General features: G+C 56.8%; 3 protein-coding genes across 7 annotated transcripts in view; 2 read left to right on the top strand and 1 right to left on the bottom strand.

Annotated features, from left to right (window-relative positions):
* PHF21A (PHD finger protein 21A) overlaps window positions 1–7,963 on the top strand; it is a 194,496-nt gene extending 186,533 nt beyond the window's left edge. For all 4 annotated transcript variants that reach the window (XM_060018785.1, XM_060018784.1, XM_060018782.1 and 1 more), the window contains 3 exons: window positions 1,120–1,195; window positions 1,594–1,697; window positions 3,031–7,963. In XM_060018785.1, the coding sequence (XP_059874768.1) occupies window positions 1,120–1,195; window positions 1,594–1,697; window positions 3,031–3,300 (450 nt within the window). In that variant the 3' untranslated portion in view covers window positions 3,301–7,963. The remainder of the gene's footprint in view (window positions 1–1,119; window positions 1,196–1,593; window positions 1,698–3,030) is intronic.
* A 43-nt stretch (window positions 7,964–8,006) lies between these two features.
* Window positions 8,007–13,685, bottom strand: LARGE2 (LARGE xylosyl- and glucuronyltransferase 2). Of its 2 annotated transcripts, XM_060018780.1 has the most exons (15): window positions 13,476–13,685; window positions 13,222–13,381; window positions 13,022–13,137; window positions 12,597–12,679; window positions 12,294–12,417; window positions 11,873–12,044; window positions 11,641–11,745; window positions 11,044–11,156; window positions 10,849–10,974; window positions 10,595–10,750; window positions 10,308–10,468; window positions 9,613–9,891; window positions 9,115–9,264; window positions 8,817–9,012; window positions 8,007–8,562 (listed from the first exon to the last, which is right to left on the bottom strand). In XM_060018780.1, exons 2-15 carry the CDS (start codon window positions 13,316–13,318, stop codon window positions 8,353–8,355), a joined length of 2,088 nt encoding a protein of 695 aa, XP_059874763.1. In that variant the 5' UTR covers window positions 13,319–13,381; window positions 13,476–13,685; the 3' UTR covers window positions 8,007–8,352. The 2 variants fall into 2 exon arrangements, with proteins under 2 accessions (XP_059874763.1, XP_059874762.1); XM_060018779.1 differs by having other exon boundaries at window positions 13,022–13,381.
* Window positions 13,686–17,505: 3,820 nt separating this feature from the next.
* Window positions 17,506–23,686, top strand: PEX16 (peroxisomal biogenesis factor 16). The gene is made up of 11 exons (XM_060018787.1): window positions 17,506–17,855; window positions 18,063–18,098; window positions 18,935–19,011; window positions 19,359–19,492; window positions 19,631–19,731; window positions 20,676–20,756; window positions 20,900–21,049; window positions 21,138–21,210; window positions 21,340–21,459; window positions 22,895–22,959; window positions 23,451–23,686. Exons 1-11 carry the CDS (start codon window positions 17,744–17,746, stop codon window positions 23,507–23,509), a joined length of 1,008 nt encoding a protein of 335 aa, XP_059874770.1. The 5' UTR covers window positions 17,506–17,743; the 3' UTR covers window positions 23,510–23,686.
* Window positions 23,687–25,541: the final 1,855 nt, after the last annotated feature.

Here is a 25,541-nt window from a genome sequence, read left to right as displayed (position 1 = left end):
GGTTCTCTGTTCATGAGGCAGTGACTCATGTACAGGTGGAGAGACCCTAACTGCTTCCCTCTATCTGAAATGACTTATCTTTTCATTACCTTTACCCTTAAAAGTCCATAAGACTGTCTGCCTCATTCTCTAAAAATGGTCCAAACTCAGCATATGCTTGAAACTCTGGAAATAAAATCCTTAAAGGGAACTGCCCAATTGATCATTTAATTCAAATAAGAGCAGTTTTACTTTTAACCTGTGTCATCATCAGGATCAGAGAACTAACTATAAAAGTACTGTCTTAATATTTCATGGATTTGAAAGAAGAGAAAGCCTCTTCCCTTCCTTTTCTGTTTGGTTTCTGATTTTTTATTTAAACTATCCATGTATCTTTATGTCTTTATGTTTTTATTATAAGCTGTCTTGAGACCTTTTTGGAAGTAGGCAAAAGTATAAATATTACATAGATAATAAGCCCAGTAGCTCAGCAAGCTTTGGGGTCCTGCTCGGTTCTTTGGAATCCTGAGTTGAGGGAATTCTGGTTTTCCCCTTTAAATCTTGGTCCTCACCCTTACTGTCTCCATGATGTAGCAGAGACAGTTCTCTCTGTTCTCTTCCTGATGCTGCTTTGTGACCCTCTGATAATCTTCTACTCGGGGTCTAGATTATACTTCAGTACTTGGAGCTGATACTTAATTTCCTTGGTCAGGCTGTCTTTGAGGCACATATAAGCTAAAATTGCGACAGGCAGCCCATGTCGGGTGAAGGACGAAGCTGCCAGTGGCTGCTGCCATTAGGCAGACCTGCAGCTTGTGTGCTGATGTTTCTGCTGGTTGGGAGTAGTTGGGGGTCGTGTAGCAGGCATGAAAAGATGGGAATGCCTAGCCAGCTCCCAGCCTCTTTCTAAGCCAGGGCTCAGGTGGCTTGGCTCTTCCTGCCATTGACCCTCATTCTTTCAGGCTGATAAACTGGGACTTTGTAGTCCAGAAACTATAGACCAGGGTTTTGCAACACTGCCACCGTAAATCCTTCCTGGATTTTGTCTGCCAATAGCTACAGACACTGTTGCTTGTTACCACACAGTGGATGTGTGTTTATATATCTTTCTCAAGGGTAAAATTCTAAAAATCTTTTCAGATGCTGAAGAAGGAAGAAGCAATTCCATGGCCTGGAACTTTAGCAATTGTTCATTCCTATATTGCCTATAAAGCAGGTAAAGAATTATCCATACTGCCTTTTGTATAAGCCTCCCTTTGTTTAAAAAAATAAACAGACAAGTACTAGGAGACAGTATTTGTTTCGTTTTCAAAAGGAACTATAAAGTTAAAAATGAAAAGCTTTTATTGAACGAAATAAAAAGTTTGTTGTAGCACTTCCTTGGGGGGGAAAAATGAGAAGTGATATTTATGTAAAGCCAGGCCCAAGCCAGGGACAGTTTTCTTAGCGTCCCTTTACATATAAAAGGGAGAGTCTTAGTGGGCAGGTTCTGTGCACTGGCTGTGGGGCTTGGGGAGCTTTGGGGAAGATATCTTCTTTGGCAAGCCTTCTGAACATGGCGGCCTTTTCAAAGAATTTATTGTCAAAAACAAGTTCCTTTTTCTTTTTTCCCAGCAAAAGAAGAAGAAAAACAGAAATTACTTAAATGGAGTTCAGATTTAAAACAAGAACGAGAACAACTAGAGCAGAAGGTGAAACAGCTCAGCAATTCTATAAGTGTAAGTAAACCTCATGCTTTCGGTGAGAGGTACAGAGGTACAGAACTTTCTGTGTACATAACAGTACGCGTGGCTCTCGAGCGCTGATTCATTCCTTCAGCTTATTAACACTGTTAACCTGGGTGGTTGCAGTTTGCTTCCAGTTAGAGTTCGGCCCTCAGGTACAGGTGGCCATTTGGTATACGGTGCCTTAGCCAAGCTCTGGAACATCCTCTTGGCTTTGACCTGAGAGAAGATTTTCAGTCTTCTGGCTGAAGAGATCAAGTAGCAACTGCAGCAGCCTAGCCAGCACCCCTGCGTGCTCCTGAGTGTGTTTGGGAGGAGTGTGGAGCCGCCTGACACACACCAGGCCCCCGCGTGTAATTCTTCCCAGTCGCCCTAGCTAGTGGGTCCATCTGCATGGCTCTTTCCTCCCGCCCCTCTTCCATGCCCTGCTGATTGCCTCTCCAGGTTTATCTGACCAGCCTGAGGAAGAGCGCTTTCTAGAGACAAGTACTGGAAGTAAATACTACCCCTGGCTGACCAGGTGGGAAAGGGGTTTGTGTTTGCAGCAGGGATTCAGAGGCTCCTCCTGACAGGAGCAGGCTTTCTTTTCCATTGAGTAGGTCCCCTTCTTGGAGTGAGGTGGCCTCAGCCCTCATGGGCGCCAGGTGGTGCCCTGGACTTGGTGGCAGTCACGCTGTCTCTCCTCATCATACTGCCCGTGGCTGGCAGGTTTCACATCGCTTTTCCTGCCTAGAACAGAAGCCAGCAGGTGTGGGAGGCCAAGTACAAAAGGGCAAAAGACTACAAGTCCCTGACCAAGCAGAAGGTCTTCTGTTGGCTGCAGTCTTTGATTCTCCTAAATATCACTAAGTATCCCACCCCAGGCCCTGCCTCTAAAATCTTGCTGACCCAGTGATCCTCAGCAGGCCCTCAGACTGAATCCAGATACCACTGGCTCGTGTCTGCCCTGTAGAAGCTCAGCCCAGCCCTGAGCGTATCAGCGCCATTAGCAAGGTAGATGCGTACCCAGACCTGCCCAAACCAGCTGCAGCCCAGCTGGGAGAGCTTTTCCTTAATGGCTTTTATTTTGTGGTATTATAGTGGTAGTTCATGTTTGGTGTTAAGTCCTAGTGTCAAGTAGCGGGCTTTTAAACCACTCACTTGCCCTCTGTCTCTTGCCTCTTGGGCCTCCTCCTTCCCTTGGGTAGCAGCAGCCACTCCAGTGTGGAGCAGAACAAGGTCTAGGGGCCGCACACTAGTCCACAGGGATTCTTTTATCTGGAGAGGGCTGCCAGGCCTGTCAGAAAAGCCGGAGGCTCAGTGCCACTGCCCTTCTCATTGGCTGCAGAAATGCATGGAAATGAAGAACACCATCCTGGCCCGGCAGAAGGAGATGCACAGCTCCCTGGAGAAGGTAAAACAGCTGATCCGCCTCATCCACGGCATCGACCTCTCCAAACCTGTAGACTCTGAGGCCACTCTGGGGGCCGTCTCCAACGGCCCGGACTGCACTCCCCCTGCCAACGCCAGCACCTCCACGCCGGTGCCCTCCCCGCCCCCCTCCTCCTCCAACCAGAGCTGCACAGCGAACTGTAACCAGGGGGAAGAGACTAAATAACAGAGCCCTGCTAGGAGAAGCCACGGGATCCCAGTGGCAAGGAGAGCAAAACACTGAAGACTCTAGACAAGCAAAGCCGGATTTCTTCTGGAAAGTACAGAATTCTTTTGGTTCTTTGGTTCCAGAGAGAGAGAAGATGCTTGTGCCGGGTGGCACCAGAGTTTGCCAATTGATCCTTCTTATTCTGTGTGTACATGCAAAGACTGGACCACGCCACATGAAACCGTGCCAGCTGGAGGCTCTGGGCCAGCACCACGCCGAGTGGATAATACACTTGCTCTCCCTGTTACACGCCAGTGTGTGCCTGCGGCAGCCCCCACCACCACCGTGGGCTCGCTTTTGTTTTGTTGGGTGGGGAGCGGGGACGGGCCGCGGGGTGGGGGGGAGCAGGTTCCAGACCCTTATTTGCTGAGCTGTTTGTTTAGGTAGAGAAGACAAGTCCAAAGAGTGCGTGGGCTTTCCTGTTTCTAAACTTTCACTACTATAAAACCAAAAAGAGGAAATCGAGATTTAACCAACCCCAGTGCCCAGAGGAAGGGATGGGGAGGGAATGGGAGGGTGCCGGGGTGGGGAAAAGTATATCAGATAAGCAGTATTTCATATTGTCTGGGGCGGGCACAGTGCACGGAGAGATGGACACCAAGAAACAGCCACCGGGGTCTTCTCCGGAGCACTCCGCTCCCCCACCCCTCCCCAAGCTCCTTCCCTGCTTTGGCAAATCGGCACCGTCCGGTTACCTTCCCTCTCCAAGAACAAGCAGACCCAGGCCTCAGGTGGCCCTTGCCCGGGGCAGGGAAGAAGGGTGTGTGTGTCGAGGAAGGAAAAAAGGTGGATCAGTGATTTTACTTGAAAACAAGCTCCATCCCTTTTCTATATTTATAAGAAGAGAAGATCCTGAGCGAAGCAGCACGCGACCCAGGTGTGTGTGAATTGAATGGAGACGTTGCTTTTCTCTTTTTTTTTTAATTTTTGTTTCTGTTCTTTCTTCTTTAAAAAAAAGTTTTATTTTGTTGTTTATTTTACTTTTTTGGTAACAAAAACTAAAATAAGGAATAGAGAAGCTGTTTTTCAGGCTGACAGTCCAATTAAGGGTAGTCGAGACCTTGCATGGTAGAATAGGAATCATAGTGTCAGTGAGGTCCAGTGAGTCTGTGTGAGTCCTTGTGTCATCGTTCGGGGCACTGTTTTTTTATGCAAGGGCAAAAATCTTTGTATCTGGGGGAAAACAACAACAACTTTTTTTTTAATTAAAAAGGAAAATAAAAGAGATTGAGGTCTTCCTAGTGTTACTTAAATTAAGATCAAGGTAAGAAACATTGTAAAAAAAAATTACAAAAGTGCTATTTGTTTCCTAAAAACAGTGATTTCTATTAAAAAGGTGTCAGAACTGGAGAAAATGCTGTGTAGTTATAATTTTTTAGCACAGAACCTGCTGAACATGATGACATTTTGCTGTGTTTGTGTCTCAAGACTGGTGGGCTAGTCTCCACGATTTCTGTCCTCCGGACGGCTGCGGCCCTGACGAGCAGGGGCAGAGCTCTCCCACCCTTCTCCCCTGCTCAGAAAAGACTGTCCTGTCTTCTTGGTGCAGGGATCTGGGCTCCTGTTTCAGAAGCCCACATGGAGTGTGGATGGTGTCAGGGCCCTCCCTGTTGTCTCCTCGGGTTTTGCTAGAGCAGAAGGCTGGTGCCTAAATAAGATCCCTTCCTTTGGTGCTGCTCTTGGTCTTTCAGCCACCAGCATTTTGAGCGCCTGGGGGACAGCCTTGAAGGAAATGGCCACTGAAGCTCATTGGGGCGCACGCACCCCGGCTTTGGTGGAAGGGTGCAGGGGGCAGGCTGCATCAGCCCTTGGTGCTTAGAAAGAACAAGGGAGTGAGATGTCTTGAGGGGACGTGGTGTCTCTGAGACAGAGAGCCCAGGGTGGCCTTTGTGTCTTCATGTCTTCGAAGAGAGGTCTGAGTCTCCAGCTGCTTTCTCCGCCTGCTGGCTCTAGTCGCCGGAGATGGGCGTTTACTCCACTTTGCCCGCCCACAGGCTTCCTGGGTGACCTTTGGCTAGAATGCGGTGCTTGCCTTGGCTTGGCCTGTCTTCTTCTTGAGAAAAGCAGGGTTCTGAAAGGCTCAGACCATTTCTATCATCTTGCCTTGTGGGAAATAAATTTTGTCAAGTGTGCGCTCCCGCTGGAGACCTTTAGCCCATTGCGCGCATCTGGCCACAGGAGGGAGGCGGGGGCTCTGCAACCCCCGGCACTCCCAGAGCATCTCTCCCAAGCCCGCCCCCTAAGGGCCAGAGTCTAGGAGGGGCGGAAAAGGGCCCAGTAGTTTCTCCCTCACCTAGTTAGGCCCAGAGAGACAGAGATGGATCCTGAAAGCAATTGCAACAGAGAAATACTCCTTAGGTAAAACGTCTCATCTCTACCAACCATTTCCGTTCATCTTCCTGGGATGTTAGAAGAGGGGATTAAGAGGGGCTGCACAGGCCTCAGAGTCAGGACCTGGCTGCAAGGTTGCCTGAGGGGGCAAGAAAGGAGCTCCCTTTCCTCATGCAAAAACCCAGGTGCTATGTCTAGTCAGGGAGCTTTGGGAGATGCCTGGACTAGTTGGAGGAATAGTTGGCAGAGGTTCAGAGCCCAGAGGCGGGCTGTACGCCCTGTCTTGGAGCCCTCCCATTTGACTTGTCTGGGCCCAGAGGCTGGAGGTTGCCACATAATACCTATCCTCTTGAAAGCAGGGGGAAACTGTGATCACTAGAGGCCTTTGCTCAGAAAGGAGCTGCCTGGAGGTTCTTGGGGGTGGGAGGCAGGGCTAGGAATTGACCAGGGTTTTGCCAGCTGCTGTGAGTAGTCACAGTCTGACCTTGCCTAGGGTTGGGTGTGGATTCTTCCTCAGGTTCAGACATAAGCTGTTGTGCAAGTCAGCGAGTATGGAGTAAACGAGGCAACGCTGCCCCCGAACCCGCATTCTGGACTCAAAATTCCCAAGCACCCCTTACTGCAGAGAAAGGGCCCTAGTCACCCAGTCTCCTCCTCCTTCACTGTCCTGCCAAGAGAAGACCCTCTCCGTCCCTCCAGACCTGTGGGGTCCCTGTGACCGCCTGAGACACACGTTCATGACTGCCCCACCGGAGCTGCCTCTCCCTCCCTCCCCCTTTTTCCCTTCTGCTGCTTATCCCCGTGTCCCAGTGTAGCTGCTGACAGACACACCTGAGAGCAGCTGGCCTGCAGTCACTTCAGAGGCCAGGGAGCGGCTGGTCTGGCTCTAGGAAGGAGCTGCCCCCCGGGCCCTGGATCAGGACGCCCCTTGTCAGTCCCGTGGCTCAGGTGACGCGCCCTGGAAACAGTGAGGTCATGTTGCTGTCATCATCCCTGCTCATGTTCTTGCCAGTGTGGCCTGCGGGTCCTTTTTCTTTCACGGAGCCTGCTGGGTCTTGTCTCACCGCTGCTGAGCTCATCCAGAGTTCCGCTTTCTTCCTTCCTTATCGGGCCCTTTTGGCGCAAGCCTGCTGGTCGTGCCTGGCGGGGAGACCAGGCTCGGGGCAGCCCCTCGTGGGCCTTACCTGTGTGGGGCCTGTAACATGGCCGTGGCAGCCTCCAGCCGGCGCCATGTGAGTGCGCGGTTTCCCGACAGGCCTGCCTCTGTCCCCGCTGCTGCTTGGCTCAGGCTCGACAGGTGGTGTGCATGGGCGCAGTTGCTCACCCCACACGTCTCCTGTGAGGGTGGTCGCGTATCCTGCTCACCTCAGTCTCTGCGTGTGCAGCTGCCGCTCCAGCCATCTCTGACACTTACTCTCTTGGGGCCAGTGGGGCCTGCTTGCGCTCTCGTGCCAACTCACGACTCACACAGCACACTCAAAAGTGGCTTCCTCCCTTCCCTCCCTTTTAGGGTTTGGTCTTTCTTATTTATCCAAAGGGCTTAATTTAGGAGACTTTTACCCCAAGGGGCAAAAGGCTCTTTGGTAGCAGGATGGATGGTGGCCCAGGTACATTTTCCAGGCCCTGGGTTCTCCCGATTCCATGGCTTCTCTTGGATGGAGGCAACCTTGCTCTGTCTAAAAGACTGGGGACCTCACCCCCAGCCCTCAGCTGGGCACCCTTGGCAGGAAACAGGAGACCTGTTCTCACCCTGACTTCAAGCCGTCTTCAGTATCAGCTCCTTTCCAGGAAGTGAGGGGGTGGCCTTTGAGAAGATTCCTCTTGGCCTTCCCACCAGAGTAAAGGGGAAGGAAGCTGACCCCGGTGGAGCTCTTGAAAATAGCCCTTGTAAAGGAAGAGCAGGGCTCACAAATTCACTTCACTCCCCACTCCCAAAGGCTCTTCTTCCCTGAGGACTCCACTGTCCCCTCAGCAGTCTCTGGCCCCTGCTCCTCTCTCCGGTGTCATTGGGTCCTCAGCCCAGGGTAAGCTGCAGTAAGGCAGGACAGGACGGGCAGCCGGAGGTCAGCAAGCTCTGAGCAGAAAAGAGCCAGCCAGCTCCCAACCTGTCTCTTGTCCAGGCCCTTTGTGATTTCAGTCTTGGTAGAACTTGTATTTGGAGTTTTGTGCTTCAAAGTTTTTGTTTTTGTTTGTTTGATTTTTGTTTTGAGGGGGTGGGGGGGATACAGAGCAGCTGATCAATTTGTATTTATTTATTTTAACATTTTACTAAATAAAGCCAAATAAAGTCTCTCAGACTCATGGTGTTGGGTTTGGGGCAGGGGAGGGTGGACAGGACACACTCCAGTCCCGGCAGCCTCCGTGCCAGATTCAGCACCTCCCCAGGCTCACTTCCTCATGCCCCAAACCAAGAGGAACATGAAAAGGAACTGTTAAAACTTTACTTGTGAAAAAGGGGTGTCACAGGTGAGGATGCAGGAACCAGCCCCAAACCAGCTGGGGCAGAGGATCACTAGACCCCCAGCCATAGGATAGCAGCGAAGGGAGGTGCCGCCCCAGCCCTTCCCACAGAGACCATAAATAATTTAAATAGCAGGGAGGGTGGGGCGGCAGCAAGGTCGCTAGTGTGTCTGCAGGGAGTGTGCTGTCTGCAGGGAGTGTGCGGGGGCAGGTGTGAGGTCAGGTGGGGCCTCGGGGCTGCTGCAGGGCGGTGAGGTATTTGAGGGCAGCAGCCCCGTATCGGCGGGACAGATCCTGGTGGAACTCGTCCTTGAGGGCCTGGAGGCAGTCACGATAGGTGGGGCTGGAGCGGAAGCGGGAGATGTCCAGGCTTGGGGCGTGCGGCAGGTGGATGACGAAGGCCTCCGGCAGCACCAGCAGCTCGTATTCCTGGGGGGTGGGGCACGCGGACAGTCGCTGCCTGGGCTGGGGGGAGATGGCAGCTCTGGGGAATGGGGAGCAGATTTATTCGATAGCCGCTAAGAGCCAAACTCAGGGCCAAAGGCAGACGGCTTTAGTTCTGCAGAGGGGTGGAATGCCCAGTAGTGCCGCCTAACGGTGCAGCGTGCCCCACTGCGGTATAATGAGCTCCCTGAGCCTGGAGGTATTCAAATCAAGGCTGGAGACAACGAGGTGACCCTTACCTGTGCATCCAGCTCCATGACGTGGGCCACCTTGTTCCAGCCGAAGCCCGCAAAGCGGGGGTCGTAGCGGGGGCAGTCACGTGGCACCACCACATAGGGCTCGTAGTCGGCTGCCCACTGCACGTGGTATGGGGCCTGAGCCTCTCGCCAGCGGGCATAGTCTGTGGGCGCGTGACCCCGGGGCCACTCATGGTACCTGTGGGGCAGGATAGGGTGGGGAGCCAGGCTGAGGCTAGGAGCTCGTGGCTGGAGGGGGTCAGTGTGGGGAACCCCAGGGCAGGGCAGTGACCTCTCCTACCTGAAGGTGTGGAGAGACCCAGCGTCCAGCAAGGCCAGCAGCTCGGCCTTGGAACTGGGGAAGCTGAAGCGGTAGTGCAGGGTCTCAAATGCGGGCACCACCAGAGCTGCCTTCCGCCCGCTGCCCAGCTCCAGCTGCTGGATGGAGGCCCTGAGGATGGAGCGCCCATGAGCAGGAGAGAGCTAGGAAGGCTCTGCCTCCAGCGCTGGGCCCAGTGGTTCTCTTACTTTTATTAGATGTAGGACCTGACTTCAGGGGCCAGCTCACCCTGAAGCCCACTGGACACACGTGGAGCTGCTGCCCAGGACCTGCTCCCAGACTGTCACTCTCCTAGGCAGCCCAGAGAAACGACACGGCCCCCACCCAAATGCCGCCCCCATTTTACAGAGGACACTGCAGCCCAGAAGGGAGCAGGGACACACTCGCCAGGGTCCTGTGGGTCTTCCCCCACCCCATCCACACCCACTCACATGCCGTTCCTCTCCCTCCTCCACCCACCTGAGGTAGTCGTAGAGGGAGTAGGCAGGCAGGAAGTCAATGTCACTGAGGAAGACGTAAGGTGTGAGGGCCTGGGCCAAGGCCACGTTGCGAAGCTGGTTGATGGGGTAGAGGGGACCTTCACGGTACACCACGTGGTAGGCCACATCCTGCCGGGCGGAGAGCACCACCGAGGTCTCCACGAAACGCAGAAACTGCTGGGCCTCTGCGTCTGTCAGGTACAAGGCCAGGCTCATGGGGCCCGGCCAGTGCCTGCACAGGGCTTCCAGCATCTGCATCCTGGGGTGAGGGGAGTGGTCAGCCCAGGGAGGGCTGGGATACCTCCCGCGTTAGCTGCCACAGACACCCCCTCAAGTGACTTGCTGAGCACCTTCCAGGCTCTTGTTGACATGCTCTTATTTAATCTTCACGACTACCCCACAAGGTGGGTACTTTCTCATTTGACAGATGAGAAAACTGAGGGCCAGAGATATTAAGCCTTGCCCATGGTCCCACAGCTACGGAGGGGCAGTTCCAGACATCTGAATGATTCCCAAAGCCCAAGCTCCTTCCACCATCTCCGGTGTCTCCAACTCCTGGAACTCCTCAAGCATCAGGCAGTAAGAGCTCTTCCTTCCACCAAGTGGAACCCTCCTCTCGAAACCCCCAGTCCCAGACCACACCGTGCTCCCTGGGGCTGCCCTCGGCACCCTCACCGGTCCATGGAGAGCTGGGCCACCAGGGTGACATCGTGGGGCTGGGGGGGCGGTGGCTTGTGGGGCAGGAAGGTGATGTGCACACGGTGCACAGTGAGCTGCTGCCGCCGGAACTCAAAGCATGCGTCCTCCTCGTCCAGTTGCGCCAGGGCCCGCTGCAACTGAGGGGATGGGGGAGAGGAGGACGGGCTGGGTGGGGCAGGCGGACAAGCCCCAGACAAGGCCGGGTCCCACCAGAGCAGAGGGGTAGAGCCTCCCCGAGGGAAGGGAAGGCGGCTCCCTCTCACCTGCTCGGCCCCAGGAGGGGGCGGGCACGGGCACCCAAAGAGCTCTCTCCGCAGCAGGTTCCCATCGTACTCCAGGAAGGTCAGGTAGAGGTTGCGGAAGGATTCCACATGCTTGTTCTTCACGCGAAGCTTCTTTGGTGAGTTCCAGTGGATCACCTGGGACCAGGGAGGGCATCGGCGGGGGGATGGGAGCAGGGAACAGGAGTCCCCATCCTGGGCCCATCACCACCACTCGGTCCCCCTACCCCATTCACCTTGAGGTCGGACGCCTCTGAGTAGCAGCGCTCAGCCAGCGTGTGGTCTGACAGTTGCACGTTCCAGACGCAGGGCAGGGGCTGCACCAGCCACGGGTGCTCCTTGATTATGGCATTGAAGATGTCCTGGGCAGAGACAGCCATCACGTCTCGGCCCAGAGCCTGCCCCACCCCCCCTCAAAAGCTCCCCCAGACCTGGTCAGCCAGTGAGGTGGCAGGCAGGGTGAGAAGCTCCCGTGTGGCTGTCAGCTTCCACATCTGCTCCCAGCCAGCCTGCCGGAGCCGGTCCAGCCGCAGGAGGATCACGCCTGCTCATGGGGAGAGGTTGTCATGCCCACCTGGGATGACCAGCTTCTGGGGCCAGGGCTCAAGAAAGTGTCTTTTGAATGCTTATTTTGTGACGTGTTGGTATTTTCTCACTGTTCAGATGTGAGCATGTACTAGCTCTATCAGCAACTCATCCTCTTGGGGGTGAAGGGGAGGCAAAGCACAGCTTACAGAGCACCTCCACAACCATCTTCTCAAATCTGGTGATCCCAGGGCTGCTAAAGTCACCACCATTTAATGCATGAGAAAACTGAGGCTCAGAGGAACCGAGTGATTTGGCCATAGTCATTCAGCATGTACAGACAAGGGTGGAACTGTGATTTCTGGCTCTTCTCCCAGTGTTCCTTCTACAGAACCGTTCTTCCTGGGGGGTCTTCCAATCATTCTGTGCCCTAGCCAGCCCCTGGGGCCCAAGGACCAGTGGCCGCCCCTCCTGCCTCCCCCGCCCCCCCGAACTGTCCCCACCTGTGTTAAATCCCCGGCCCAAGGCAGGCCAGGGCCTGTGGTTCCTCCAGAGGTTGCCGAGGTACCAGTCGCTCTGGTTCTCCACGAGACCAATCACTTGTTTGTCTGGGAGGGGAGGGCACGAGGGAGCTGCCTGAGGCTGCCACTGGACCTCGGCTCAGGGCTAGGCCACAGGGAGGCCTGCATGGGCCAGGGAAAGGGGCTGACTGGGGTGGGGTCCCAGGCCTCTCACCAGAAAAGTGAGCAAAGAGTGCCCAGAGCTCTGCAATGTTGGAGGCAAAGGTGACATCTGTGTCCAGGACAATGACACGGGCCAGGTCAGGGGGCAGGGCGCTGGGCAGCACTAGCTTCATTAGCCCATAGAGGCCAGAGTAGTGCTTGTTGGGTATCCAGGAGACCTGGGGCTGTGGGTGGAAGGACAGGGCATGAGCCTGCAAGAGAAGGGCCTACGAGTGCCAGAACATACTCAGGTGACACAGGGGGAAGAAGGGGTGGGCCCCAGGAGGGTGAGGGATTTGAGCTTCAGTAGATGTGATGGGACTGGAGGTCCCAGGCAGCTCTAACCTGTTCTCCCCGTGATCCCCCACAACCCTGGGAGGAAGCAGGGGGCTGGGGATGGCTGGGGATGGGTGCAGAAGGGTCAGGGCTCCTGCCTTGAGCTCATCAGCGTTGTAGAAGCTGATCTGGACAGCAGGCACCATCCACATGTGAAAGAGCGTCTCCAGGATGTTCCTGGCCACGGCGTCAGTCACCAAGTGGAGGTGCAGTGGATTTTTCCTTCAGGAAGGACAAGGGAGGAAAGCTGAAGGCCCCAGAAGGAACTACACGGGAGAAGCCCTACCCTTCGAGGGGCTCAGAAGTGGCAGCACCAACTTCTGCCAAGAGCTTTTCTGTACCCAGCTCCGGATATTCCTACAACCACCTTCAAGTGAGGAGAGGGACACTCCTGGCTGTACCTGTAGAAGAGCATGGACTTCACCAGGGTGATGACGTCTCTGCTGGAGTTATGACCCGCACACACGATAGCCACCTGCAAGAGCTGGGGAGGGGACACCAGGTCGGCAGCAGCCTCCTCCTCCCCTCGACGGTAAGGACCCATGGTTGGGCTCACCTGGCCCAGGGCAGTGTAGCCCCACCCGGCATCAGAGCTAGGCAGGAGTGTCGAGGGGGACTCCGCAGCGTGGGAGTACACCCCCTCATTTCACAAATAGGGAGGCCAGGACAGGAGAAGGGGAGGTGCGAACTCCAGGCGCCCCCAGCTGGCCGGTCAGTGCCAGAACCCACACCAGGTGTCGGGATTCCCACAGGTGTCCAGGTCCCTGGGCTGGGGGCGCGCCGCCCCTGAGATTCCCACCGCCAGGGGCCGTGCGCACCTACCTACCTCGCACTTGGGCGGCCGCGGCCGCGGCGGGATGCAATCCGAGCCGTTGTGGCCCCCGGGGTCTGCCGGCGGGTCTCCGTCGAAGGCAGCAGTCCCCCGCGGCCGCGGCCGCTCGTCTGGAAGTACACGTGGCGTTAGCGACCTGGGTAAGGATCTCGGGTCACCCCCGCCCCCACTCGCCTCCCGCTCGCTGCGCTCACAGTCCAGGTCCCCACGGAACAGGAAGAAACCGATCACAAGCAGCAGCAACAGCAGTGCTGCGGCCCCCAGCGCCCGGGGGCGCCCTCGGGGCAGCATGGCTGTGGGCAGGGGGTGCTCACGGCGGGGCGCGACCCCGGGCTGTGGGCTCCATCGCGGGCCCTGTGGACCAGGGAGGGAGAGAGGAGAGTCAGCCTTGGGCGGTGGGGCCCGACGGCCACCCGATCTTCTCTCCCACGCTGAGTCGCCACCTCACCTGCTCCAGCGTCTTGGGGATCCCGACCTTACTCTCTCAGAAGACGGCTGGGGTGCAGGCAAAGGGGAGATGAAGGAGCAGGCCAGCCCGGTCGGAGCGGGAGCCAGCCCCGCCCCCAACCTGGGTTCAGGTTTCATCTCCGCTTGGCTGAATCCGAAGGGGCGGGGAGACCCCTCCCCGGGGTGGGGGGGAGAGGGAGGCCCCGCCCCGCCCCTGCCCGGGCTTACGAGGACCCCTACAGTGGGGGGACGAAACCCGGGAACCCTCAGGATGGCTGGAGGGCTTGGGGGCAGCCACCCAGGAAGGACCAGTCCCAACTACCTGCTCTGAGCCCATCCCCCTCTTCCCTGCCCCATCTCCTCCCCCGAACCTTCCCTTGCGGGAGGGGCCGTATCCCCAGACCCGGGATCAAAGGAGTAGCCGGAGTTAAGAGGGAGGGGGCGGGCTGGAAGGCCGGGCCTCACGGGTCCGGACACCTGCTCAGGGGGCGGGAGGCGGGGCCGGCCGAGACTCGCCCAGGAGAGCAGTGGAGCACTTGGAGTCCCCGCTTTCCTCCCCGTCTGCTCCACCCCCACTCAGTCCAGGTGTCCTGGCAGCATAAAGCGGCCTTGTGAAGGTCGCTTCCTGCCCGAGAGTTGGCGAGGGGCCTTACTGACTCAGGCGGCCTGGGCTTCCCGGGCAGGGCCGGGGATCCCCAACCCTTCACTAGACCGTCGTGAATGTGCCTGGCGCCCGGCCTGCATCTCTTCCTTTCCCCCCCGACCTTCCGCCCTGGAGGGGTTACCGACGCTCTGGGCTGGGAACAAACAACCACGGTTGACTGAGCGTGTATGCTTCTGTGCCAGGACCTATGCTGAGGTTCCACAGCCTCACTGCAGTTACCCCTCACATCAGTCCTGTGACACAGGCATGATTCTCCCCGCAGAGCTGAAGTGACCTGTTAGAACACCCTCTGGCCCCTCCCGCGGCTCTACCCTGCAGACAGAGTTTCAGAGCTGCTCCTCCATAAGGGTCTCCTGCCCTAGAAACTGCCCTAGAATCCTGCCTGGATTCTGTCAGATTCTCACAAGGTAGGCCTCTCCTTTCACATCCCTTGGTTTATATTGTTTTCCTAGCACTCCTTACAAGTTGCCCTTATTGACTTGCTTATAGCCTATGTCTCCCCTAGAAGGTAGCTGCTCCCTGGACTGGGACCCCAGCACCCAACCAGGGCCTGTAAGTATGTGCTGAACATGGATGGGACTCACTGGACCTCACTGTGACCTGGAAAGGGTTTCAGGCTGTGTCCTTCAGCCCAGCTTCCAGCTATAAAAAATGAGGGTCTGAGAGGCCCCAGCCCCAAAAGAAGTGGTGGCAGAGCAGCCCAGCCTGAGACCCCCTCCCCCCAAGCCTCCTGCTCTGAGGCCAGGATGCCTTTCTCTGGGAAATGGGGAGTCTGCAAGGAAGGTCTGGCTTTGGGCCTTTGGAGGCCAGGGGCAGTGGTTACCATGGAGACTGATGAGGCTCCTCAAACGTGTAGGAACTGAGAGGACATGAGGGGATGTAGGGTCCACCCATGCGTCTGGAGCTTTGAGCCTCCAGTCCCCTAATCCTCATCTCTAGCCTGGAGATGGGGTGGGTGTGGGTGAATCCCTCCCCAAGCCCCTCAACAGAGACTGGGGGGGTTAGATGTAAGAGAGCAGATAGGGTACAGGGGAGGGCCTGACCAGGGAGTTTGTGGAGGGAGCTGGGTCTGCAGAGTGACGGTAGTCATTCACAGTGCTGGCCCCACCCCTTTTTCAACCTTACCACTCAGGGGACATTGAGGTGCTGAGATGCTTGCTGGGCCTCCGAGAAATTCTTCTGGGGTGTGGAGGGGGAAAGCGAGATAGGCATGGGCATATGAAAGGGTGCTGGTCTTCTAGGCCCGAGACCCAGCTCTGCCCAGGACTTTGCTGTGTGACCTTAGACTAGTCAGGCCCCCCCTCTGAGCCTCAATGTCCACATCTGAGCTAGACCTGTCAGACTGGTCTAGCTCTCTTCCCCTGTGGTTCAGGGCAGAGTGAAGGAGGCAGGATCAGGTCCAACCTGCCCAAAGGCCCTTCAAAGCCCAGCCAGGTGACCAAATCCAGGCAGGGGCCCAGTAGGGCGGGGTTGCCCTGGGAACCTCCTGCACACACGGCCACTCTTTGTCTCTGAGACCTAATCAGGCACAGGATCTGAAGAGGAAATTCAGGCAGCCCTGCTGCTGCCAGCCTGGCTGAGCTCATGATCCCTTCCTTCCCAGTCCTGAGGGAGGGAAGAGAAAGAGGCTCCAGCCCCAGTGTCCCTTATATTCTGTCCAAGAATGTGGGGGGGGGGGAGGCGGCGGTGTGCCTCTCTCCTCCCCAGAAGCACAGAACCAACAGCCCTGGGAGTGCTGAAGAAACCGCACAGTTCCCTTCCTCATTCTCTCCGCAGCCGCAGACGGAGGGGCTAGAGGAGTACCACTGATGAGGTTTGGGGAACAAGTTCATTAAGATGATGAGATGTAGGGAGGAAGGGAGAAAGAGCCCCACGCTAAATGCCCTGAGCACTGGTCTTAATCCCAGTTGCTAACTTGACTCATGACCAAGTGGCCTCAACAGTCGCTGCTCTTGCTGAGCCGTGGACAGTAGGAGACAGGGCCCTATCACAGGAGACTCTCACTGTGGTCTGTTCGGCCAGTGCCATGCTGTGTGTGACCTCCTGAGACAAGTCCTTTCCCCTCCTTGGGCCTCTTATTCCCCATCTGTGAAAAGTAGCTCACACCAACCTAGACAGGTGGCTAGGAGGAGTCAAGTGTGAGTGAACCTGGCACCCAGGAAGTGGTGAAAAATGGTGTAGATGATGCCCATGGCCGCCACCTCTGTTCTCCAGGACCTTTGCCTCTCCTTAGGCCCCGAGTTTTCATTCCTTGGCATGGGTGGGGAGGGCAGTTACGATTCGATTCCCCACCTGATATAGAAGAAAACTAAGCTGGGGAAGAGGCTTGCAGGAGGGAATGCAAGGATGACCTGTGGTTTCTTGGTGGCTGTGTTAAAATGCCTAGATTCTGTGGTCAGACTAGACCAGGATTCCAGTCTTGACTGGGCGTTCTTAAGCGGATCCTTTCCTCTTGTGGAGATAGTATCTGGTGGAGCGGATTAGGTAAAACAATGTAGTACAGTACTATTCTCAGAGTACCATAACGGCGCAGCCCCGCGGCCCCAGCCATGCCCCGCCCCTTTGCTCACAGCCAATCGGCGGCGGCGTCTCCAGAGCATCCGTTCCCTCTACCTCGGGGCGCTCCTCTCCCGCCGCCGCCCCTTTCGGGGAGGCTGTCCCGTCTTGGAAGAGATTCCCTGGAGAAGCCCCCATTTCTTGGGGAGAAACTGAGAGCCGGAAGGTGCACCCGAGTGCCGAAAAGCGCTTTGAGGTTGATCCCGAGTTCGAGGACCAAGCCTGCCCTCTAACCATTTTACAGATGGGGAAACCTGAGGCCCAAGGAAGGGAAAGTCCTGATTAAGGTCACCCTGAGCCGAGAGCAGAAACCCGGGCCAGGGTTTTCTCTGTGAAGATGGGTCTGCGGGTGGGCGCTTTTGAAGGGGGGCACAGTCCATGTGGGTGCTGGGGCCAAAGCCGAGGCACTAACGGTGCTGGCTAGGGGATCGTGAGTGCGTGAGAGGCTGGACTCCTCGCTGCCTCAGTTTCCCCAGCACTACCTCTGGTGGGGGTCGGGAGACAAGGCAACTTGCCAAACGCGACTGTCCTTAGGCTGTCCCCGCACCTCCCCAAGTCTGACGGAGGCTCCTTTCTGCGCGCTACCTCGCAGCTCTTGAAAATCCAGTCCTCCCGTTCGAGCCTGTCGGCGTTCTATTGGAAAGACCTTAGGCTTTTGGTCTCCACTCTAGAATGAACTGTTCAGACTGCCGCGGGAAGCGTTCCTGGAGCTATAACTGCGCAGGCGCAAGGACAGCCAACCCGGAAGGCGGAAGAGCCGGTTCGGACAATTGGGGTCGGGAGCGCAGAGTGTGTTAACCAATGACCTGAAGGAGTAGGGAGGGCGAGATTAGGCCCGGAGTTGGTTAACGCTACCCTGGTGGGGGGTGATTTACGAAATGGGGTGAAGAGTGGTTCAATGGCCCTTCAAGTCACCATTCTTCTGGCCCGCGGAAGTTAAGCAACGCAGAGGCGGGCCTAAGACCGGAAGCGGGAAGGAGTGCGCCGGAAGCAGGGCGCCGTAGCCAGTCGCGCTGTAGGTCCGTGGGTCTATCGGTCCCGAGGGCAGGATGGAGAAGCTGCGGCTCCTGGGCCTCCTCTACCAGGAGTACGTGACTCGTCATCCGGCTGCCACGGCCCAGCTGGAGACGGCAGTGCGGGGCCTCAGTTACCTGCTGGCAGGTGCCACCCTGACCATTGACCAATCCCTTCGGGACTCTGACCTCTGACCCCACTGGCTCCCTTCCCTGCGGAGTCAGGGTAGTGATAGCTCTGTTTGAGAAGTTCCTTCCAGGTTCCCGTAGGGCGTAGGGCGGGAACGTCCAGGGACCCGAAGCCGCGTGGTGAGGCAAACTCTCATCGACGCCTCCTTGTGTGCTTTCTCCTCAGGTCGTTTCGCAGATTCGCACGAGCTGTCAGAGCTGGGTGAGCCGGGCTTTGGGGAGAGTGGGGGGCGGTAGGGTGGGGGAGGGCTTCCCAGAGAGGTGACCACCCCGTTTCAGATTTCCCGTTAGCTCATCCTGTTCAGTGACTGAATCAGACAAGGGTACAGCGTCCACTATCCTAGGTCCTCCGTGTATGTCTCCATAGTTGAGAGACGTGTCTGGGGACCTTGACTGGTCAGGAGGCTGAGCGAAACACTCTTTCTGCTTTTGCTCACTTAATCCTCTCTACAGTCATGTGAGGTGGGTACTGCTGTGGTCCTCATTGTCCAGTTAAGGGGACAGAAGTTTAAATGAGGTTAAGGAACAGCCACTGAAGGTCCCAGAACCAGGATTCAAACCCAGATCTCCCAGATTCCAGACTCCGCAGACTGTAACTGCCTCAGTGGTGTTCACCCAGTGAGTACAGGAGGTACAGGTCCTGAAAGGGTGAGCTAGCTTTTGAAAGGTAGAGATGGAACAAACTTTCAGGGACAGGCTGCAGAGAGAGAGCAAAGGCCAGGAAGTGAGACTGCACATCTGTGTCTGTCTGGAGCATGATGGGCACTTCTGGGCAGCTGGATGACCAGTGCTATCCAGCAGGGCAGTAGCTGTTTTGTCATAGAGATCAAACCATCCTTTCTTGTTCCAGCCGCCCACCTGAGAGATCATTTTGGGGAGTGTGGAGTTCTGAGGAAGTGGGTGGGGAGACATGTTGGTTTCCACAGTGTGTGGGTGGCTGAGCACAGCAGGTGACAGGTGATCCCTGCCGCGCTAGGGAGAAGGTGAGGGGGTAGAGGCTACAGAGCCAGCCTCTCAAGGCCACACTCTACCCCTCAGTGTACTCTGCCTCCAACCTGCTCGTGCTGCTCAATGACGGGATCCTACGGAAGGAGCTTCGAAGAAAGTTACCTGTGGTAAGAATTGTGCCAGGACCTGAGGGTGGGAAGCATGGGGGCTCGGGAACAAACTAGTAACCACCAGCCCCTGTGGTAGCACATGTTATGATCTCATAGAGTTACGAGATGAGGCTGCATCCGTCTGAGCCTCAAGCCGTCGCATTAGGTGAAGTGTTCAGGTGCCCTTATCAGGTGAAGAGACTGGGTGTCAGAGGGTAGGATAGCCTTTCCCAGCAGGAGAACTCAGGCTTACACCCTTAGTCTTGGAAGGAGGAAAATCCACATCTCTTGTCAGAGGCGTCCTCTAGGGGGAGGGGCTGAAACTGGGGGGTGCCCCCTGACCTATTGGCCTGGGGTTCTTGCAGTCCCTGTCCCAGCAAAAGCTGCTGACATGGCTGAGCGTGCTGGAGTGCGTGGAGGTGTTCATGGAGATGGGGGCTGCCAAGGTGTGGGGCGAAGTGGGGCGTTGGCTCGTCGTTGCCCTCATCCAGCTGGCCAAGTATGTTGGGAATGTGGGGGGCCAGCCCTGGGTGGGGGTACCTGAGGCCAGCTGTACAGATGGTGTTCAGCAGAGCAGCCCTGACCCCCGGCTGGCTAGCCACCTCCCCACGCCAGCCTCGCCGTACTCCCAACCCAGGGCTGTACTGCGGATGTTCCTGCTGATCTGGTTCAAGGCTGGTCTCCAGACCTCACCCCCCATCGTTCCGCTGGACAGGGAGGCCCAGGCGCCGTCGCAAGGTAAGCCGCTTCCCTGCTCTGGGGCGAGACGGGCATGGGGCTGCTCTGTAGATTGAGAGCTGACCCACGTGAATACGGCATTGTCGTTCGTGGAGCACATCTGTCCTCGTCAACTCATTTGTTTTCATCACCCTGTACTTTAGAGAAGAAAAAGAATGATGAGGTCAGAGGCAGGATTAGATCCTAAACTCAGGACTTTTGATGTCAGAATCCTCATTCTTTTTTGTGGGCTGCAAGAAGAGGGCACAGAGCATCAGTGGGAGGCAGGGGTCTTGCCAGTCTTGTCTCGGGCCTGGTTCTGTATCAAGAGCACAGCCTCATGAGGCAGGGTACCCAGCAGATCTGTCCCTTCAAGGCTTTGGGCCCATCATCTGTTGGCCTCTGGGCCTTACTCTCCTGACCTTGGGTGGGGGCAGTTCTTTGTCTCTCTTCCCTTCTCTTCATGGTCATGTTGAAAGCAAAGCACTGAGAAGATACAGCCCTTCGTTTTTTTTGTTTTTTGTGTGGCCGTGCAGCACGGCATGCGGAATCTTAGTTCCCTGACCAGGGATTGGACTCACGACCCTGGCAGTGGAAGTGCAGGGTCTTAACCACTGGACTGCCAGGGAAGTGCCAGTATGGCCACTTTGGTGCTGTGGTCCCCATAGACCAAGGGTCTTCCCTGCCTTGTTCCAGAGCCTGGGAAGCCTTGGTTCTTGGCTGGCTCGTCTGCCACAGGTGATTACCGGCCTTTCCTCAGGCTGGGGAGGGCTGCAGAATGCTCCCCACCGTGGACAGCTCCCAGCCACAGCGTCTGCTGTGGTGTCCTTGACTTAGCTTCTGCTCTAGTACAAGCGTATCCATTCTTCCCTTAGCCCACAGGCGTTCACTGCGCGCACATTCTTTGCAGGCTCTGCTGGAAACATGTCCCTCTGACGGTAAGACGTTGTGTCTGTTCCTTCTAGATGGTGACCGCAGCCCGGGCAGCCAGGAGCAGTCATATGTGGGGAAGCGGTCAAAGCGAGTGGTGCGAACTCTCCAGGACAGTAAGTGTAGGATGTAGCCGGATGCGGCACCTCGGTGCTGAGGTCAGCATGGGCCTGAGGGCCTGGCTTTCGTCACTGCCCGCCCTCCCCCTGCCCCGCCCCGGCTTGGGCCTGGCTGCTCATCTGCTGCTCTTGTGTTCTAGCTCCGTCCCTGCACTCAAGGCACTGGGGAGCCCCCCAGCAGCGGGAGGGACGGCAGCAGCAGCACGAGGAGCTGAGCATCACCCCCACCCCGCTGGGGCTGCAGGAGACCATCGCAGAGTCCTTGTATATTGCCCGGCCCCTGCTGCACTGTATCTTTGGCCTGGGGTGGGGCGGGATAGACGGGAGTGGGCAGGGCGGGCCACGTGCTGGAGACATCCTTGACGCCTTGGCCGTCAGTGCTCAGCCTGGGCCTATGGGGTCAGCGGTCGTGGACACCCTGGCTCCTGTCTGGTGTCGTGGATGTGACCAGGTGAGCCTGGGCCTGCCTGGGGGCTCCATTCCCTCTGCCGGGCTTTGTGCTGCAGGCCTGGCGTCACCTGGGCAGGCAGGGGTCCCTGTTACTCTTGTTGCTGGTCCTAACCTTGTCCGCTCCCCCCAGCCTGAGCCTCCTGAGCGAGAGGAAGGGCCTGACCCGGAGGGAGCGGCTGGAGCTGCGGCGCCGGACCATCTTGCTGCTCTACTACCTGCTGCGCTCCCCGTTCTACGACCGCTTCTCCGAGTAAGGATCCGGCCCCTAGAATGGCAGGGCCCACCTCGGCGAAGCAGAGGGGAGGGAAGTGGGTCACGGTGCCCCACCCCTGTTCACGCTTTCCCTTCCCCCCTCCTTCCCTGATCTGGGTTCACTGAGCACGCACTATGTGCTGTTCCTGGTGCGGTCACTCCCTGATTTCTCGGGGCCGTCCCCCCTGGGTGCAGCTTCAGCTGTTGTTGGTAGGCAGCTCACTGAGGGCAGGGCCACTGGGGTCATGGGCGTGAACTTTCTGTCAGTACATCCTCGGCTCGCTTGCCCATCGTCCTTTCAAATAGTTGGAATTATCCCCACTTCTCACAGGAGACACTTGAGGTTCAAAGAGGTTGGGAAACTGAAACAGAACCACTAGCCAGTGGCAGAGCCAGATTCCACGTCCGTGTACTCTCCTGACCCGTCCCTGCCTTGCCCAGCCCTCACGCCATCCCCTGTGAGGGTCCAGAGCTCCCAGCCACAGCCAGACAGACAGAGGCCTGCTGGGGCCGAGTCTCCCAAAGACCTCTCCTGAGGTCAGACCGAGATTTGACGAGGGGTCCCTGTACAGCGACTGGGGCTGTGAGACAGACTGGAGGCTCCCGGGACCCCCTCTGTCCAGGTCATAACAAGTATGCTGCTTAAAGTCTGGAGTGTTCAGTTGCAATTGTACTTAACGTTTTGTCCGTACAACCTCTGTTTACTTTGTGAGACAATAGAAAGTAAGCTTAGGTCATGTTTAATAACCACCTGAGTGAAAGTAACTGCCTGGCAGTTCCTATTTTCAGGTAAGTTTAAAAGCTCATAAGGTACTAAAGCCAAATCCTCTTCCATACTCTAGAGGAAACATTCTGGAGACTTATTTGGATCATATGACCTCCCCCCTACAGATTGCTTGCACTCTACAGAGGAAACATTATAGCCCCAGTATCTCATTAAACTGAGGGGTTGGGAGATGGTAATGGCAGAGGTGGCTTCCCAGGCTGCAGACCTCCAGTTTGGCTCGGTCTCCTGCTGACCTTGCCAGTCCAGCACCCTTAGGGCAGTGGCCTGGACTGAGAAGGGTGGTCCAGAAACCCGTCAGAGAAATTTCTTGTTTCCCCAGAGAACAGGGAGCAGGATGCTGAGGGGCCTCTGGGGTGTAGGCTGGGAAGAGCATCTTCCTTCTGCTTTTTTTATTGTCACACAATATAGTGTCTAGAGCCCGGCTGCTTTCCAGTTGCGGGCTGAGGTGTGAGCTTTCCAGGCATGTGGCTGGGGGACGGCAGGACCAGAGGTCTCGTCCTTCTGTCCTGGAGGATGTGCTTGATCCACAGAGTGACTTTCTGTCTTCGGAGAGGCACTGCCTTTAGTCAGGTAGTCAGTGGAGGCTTCTTAGCACCTGCATTTGCAGGGACCCATACCGCCTACTCAACCTGCTCCTTTCTTGCAGGGCCAAGATCCTCTTTTTGCTCCAGCTGCTGGCAGACCATGTCCCAGGCATTGGCCTGGTCACAAGTAAGCATGGGGCGGAGATGTGATGATTATTGAGTGTGTCAGATCTCACGTGTGGCCCATCACTCTGTTTTCTCTTTGTCTCCTTGTAATATGATTCTTGGCACAGTTGGGAGAGGGAGCCCGGGAGGTCAGGTTGGGTGGGTGACAGCTTCTCGAGTGGTAAGAGACTGGCTTCTGTGGGTGGAGACTGTATGGCGGGAATGAAGCCTGCTGGAGAAGCCTGTTTGGAGATCCCACCGCAGCAGAGAGGCACTGGGCTGGGGCCGTCAGCATGTACAACTGGACAGCCGTGTGGTTGCTCTGAGCCTGAAACTCCTTGTCTGTAAACGAGGACAGATATCGCTGCCAATGCTGGGGGAGGAGGTGGCAGAGTTGGGGGATGGGAGCAGCTGTATTGGGGCAGCAGTGGCTCAGAAGGGCCCTGGGTAGAGCAGAGCCAGGTTGGAGTCTGGCCCTCAGCCCTGAATTTGTTCTTCTCTCTGTCATTGCAGGGCCACTCATGGATTACTTGCCTACCTGGCAGAAAATTTATTTCTACAGTTGGGGCTGACAGACATTCCACAATTGGGGTGTGGGGAAGGGCAGGGGGTGCCTCAACCCTTCAGTCCCCTGGTCCCCTCTGCCCTAATAAAACTGACTCTGGCAGTGTCCAAGCCTGTGACCTTTCCGTGCCCACTGCCCAGGGTGCCTGGCGCTCCCACCCTGGCCAGGCTCTGCACACAGCCCTGGTCACCACTAGATCTCCCCTAATAGCCTTTTGACTTTGCATCCTCCAGTGATGGAGACACAAGCCTGCACCTTGTCACTGAGCTGGGAAGCCACCGCTAGGACTGGGACCTGGGCTCCTCCAGCCACAGAAAGCTGGCATTTCACCTCACCGAGCATGGGAACCTGCCTGCCACCACAGCTGCGGGAGTGAATGCTGCTTCTCTCTCACCGGTCCCTACTGACGACAAACGAGGCTGAACCTAGACAGTGGATGACAGCTGCCCCTGTGTCTTCTGGCCGGAGCCTCTGTCTGCCCCTCCCCCTGCCGGGGCCTGTTGCCTGCCAGCCGCTCCGTGGTGGAGCCCGGTGATGGTGGGCCCGGCTCAGTGCAGAGCGGCACCTCAAGTCCTGAACTCCTGCTTGAGAGCAAAAGGCTGTTCTGCTGTGGGAAAGGAGCGTCAGGCACCAGCCAGCATTGGGGCTGACACCGGGGCGGTGGTAAGGTTGGCAGGGATGGGAGCCTGAGAGGCTCCGGGGAAAGCCGGGTGCAGGTTCACGTGGTATGAGCTGGGGTCTCCCCCATGTTTTCCCTGGTGGCCGGGCCTGCGGTGGAGCCATGCACGCTGCTGGGGATGGTAGAGGGGTTTGGATGGTGCAGCTGCTCTTTCTGCCTGGACTTCCTCCTTCCTCGGCCTTTGCTGCCTTTGTGCTGTGAGCAGACCACATGCTCCTGCTCGAGTTTCTAGCCAGACAGGCAGCCATTTAGGTTCTGAGAGGGCTCCATCTGCACTGTGTTGGCTCTGCCTTAGCTCCATCCCGGGAGGGGCCGGCCCTTCACTGACTGCTTTCCCCAAGTGCCTCTTGAGAAGCCCCACTCAGGTCCTGGCTCGGGGATGAAGGTACTGAGCCTTCAGGCAGTCATCACTCGAGACCCGTGACCTTGGGTTGCCTAGCAGGCGTTGCTGGGCACTTGCCGTGTAGTGGGTTCTGTGCCTTGTGATGTGCGGTCAGAAATGAGTCAGGCCCAGCTCCTTGCCCTCACTCTTGACGATAGGGGAGACAGATGTGTGGATGCATCAGTGCCCTGGGTTATTGCAGTAGGTGGAAGCGTGCAGGGAAAGTGGTCAGATTGGAGCCGTGCAAGTGGGGCTGCCTGCCCGCTGGGACCAGCCGGAGGGTATGCTGGTCAGGGAACCCTCCATTTAAGCAGGCTTTTAAACTGGTAAAACTTCATCTGTTGGGCACTGGGCAAACTGGGAGCAGAGGCTGCGTGTGCAGAAACAGCATGCGTAGTGTTGCAGTGGGGTGAAGCCCCTGCTGGAGCGGAGGGGAGTCGGTGGGAGCCGAGGGGATGAGGTTGGAGGGGGAGGTCAGGGCCAAATCCACTGGGCTGTCGAATACCAGGCAAGAAACTCGGACCTGCCTTTAGGAGGCGGTGGGGAGGGGACCTGTTTCAAAATTCATCTCAGCACTGGTGGTGTGCAGGGTGGCCCGTGAGTAGGGGTGGAAAATGGAGCAGGACGCTGTGGCTGGAGACCTGCCACAGTGGATGGGGCTGAATGAAGACAGTGGCAGGAGGGAGAGGGGTTTTGGTGTAACCTAGCCAGGCCATGGGGACTGGTTGTGGATAGAGAGGAAGAGGGGGGCGTCTCGGAGGCAAGGAAATGAGGGGTTTGGAGTTAGGCAGAGCCAGAGCGTCTGGAACTTGTGGTTCCTGGCCAGGTCGGGGGGTGGGGGGTGTGGAGGGAACCTTGGTGGGGACAGAGGATGCTGAGTAGGCTTGTGGGAGCCAGCCGTGTCCAGGACACAGAAAGAGAGGTGGTCAGTGGGAAGTCAGTGTGTGGCTTCGAACATGAGCCGGGTCCACACCGCGT

This window comes from Delphinus delphis, chromosome 8 (genome assembly GCF_949987515.2).
Source record: "Delphinus delphis chromosome 8, mDelDel1.2, whole genome shotgun sequence".
In the NCBI taxonomy this organism is placed as follows: Eukaryota; Metazoa; Chordata; class Mammalia; order Artiodactyla; family Delphinidae; genus Delphinus; species Delphinus delphis.
Note: the sequence above shows the minus strand (reverse complement) of the source record. Positions and strands in the feature narration are given on the sequence as shown.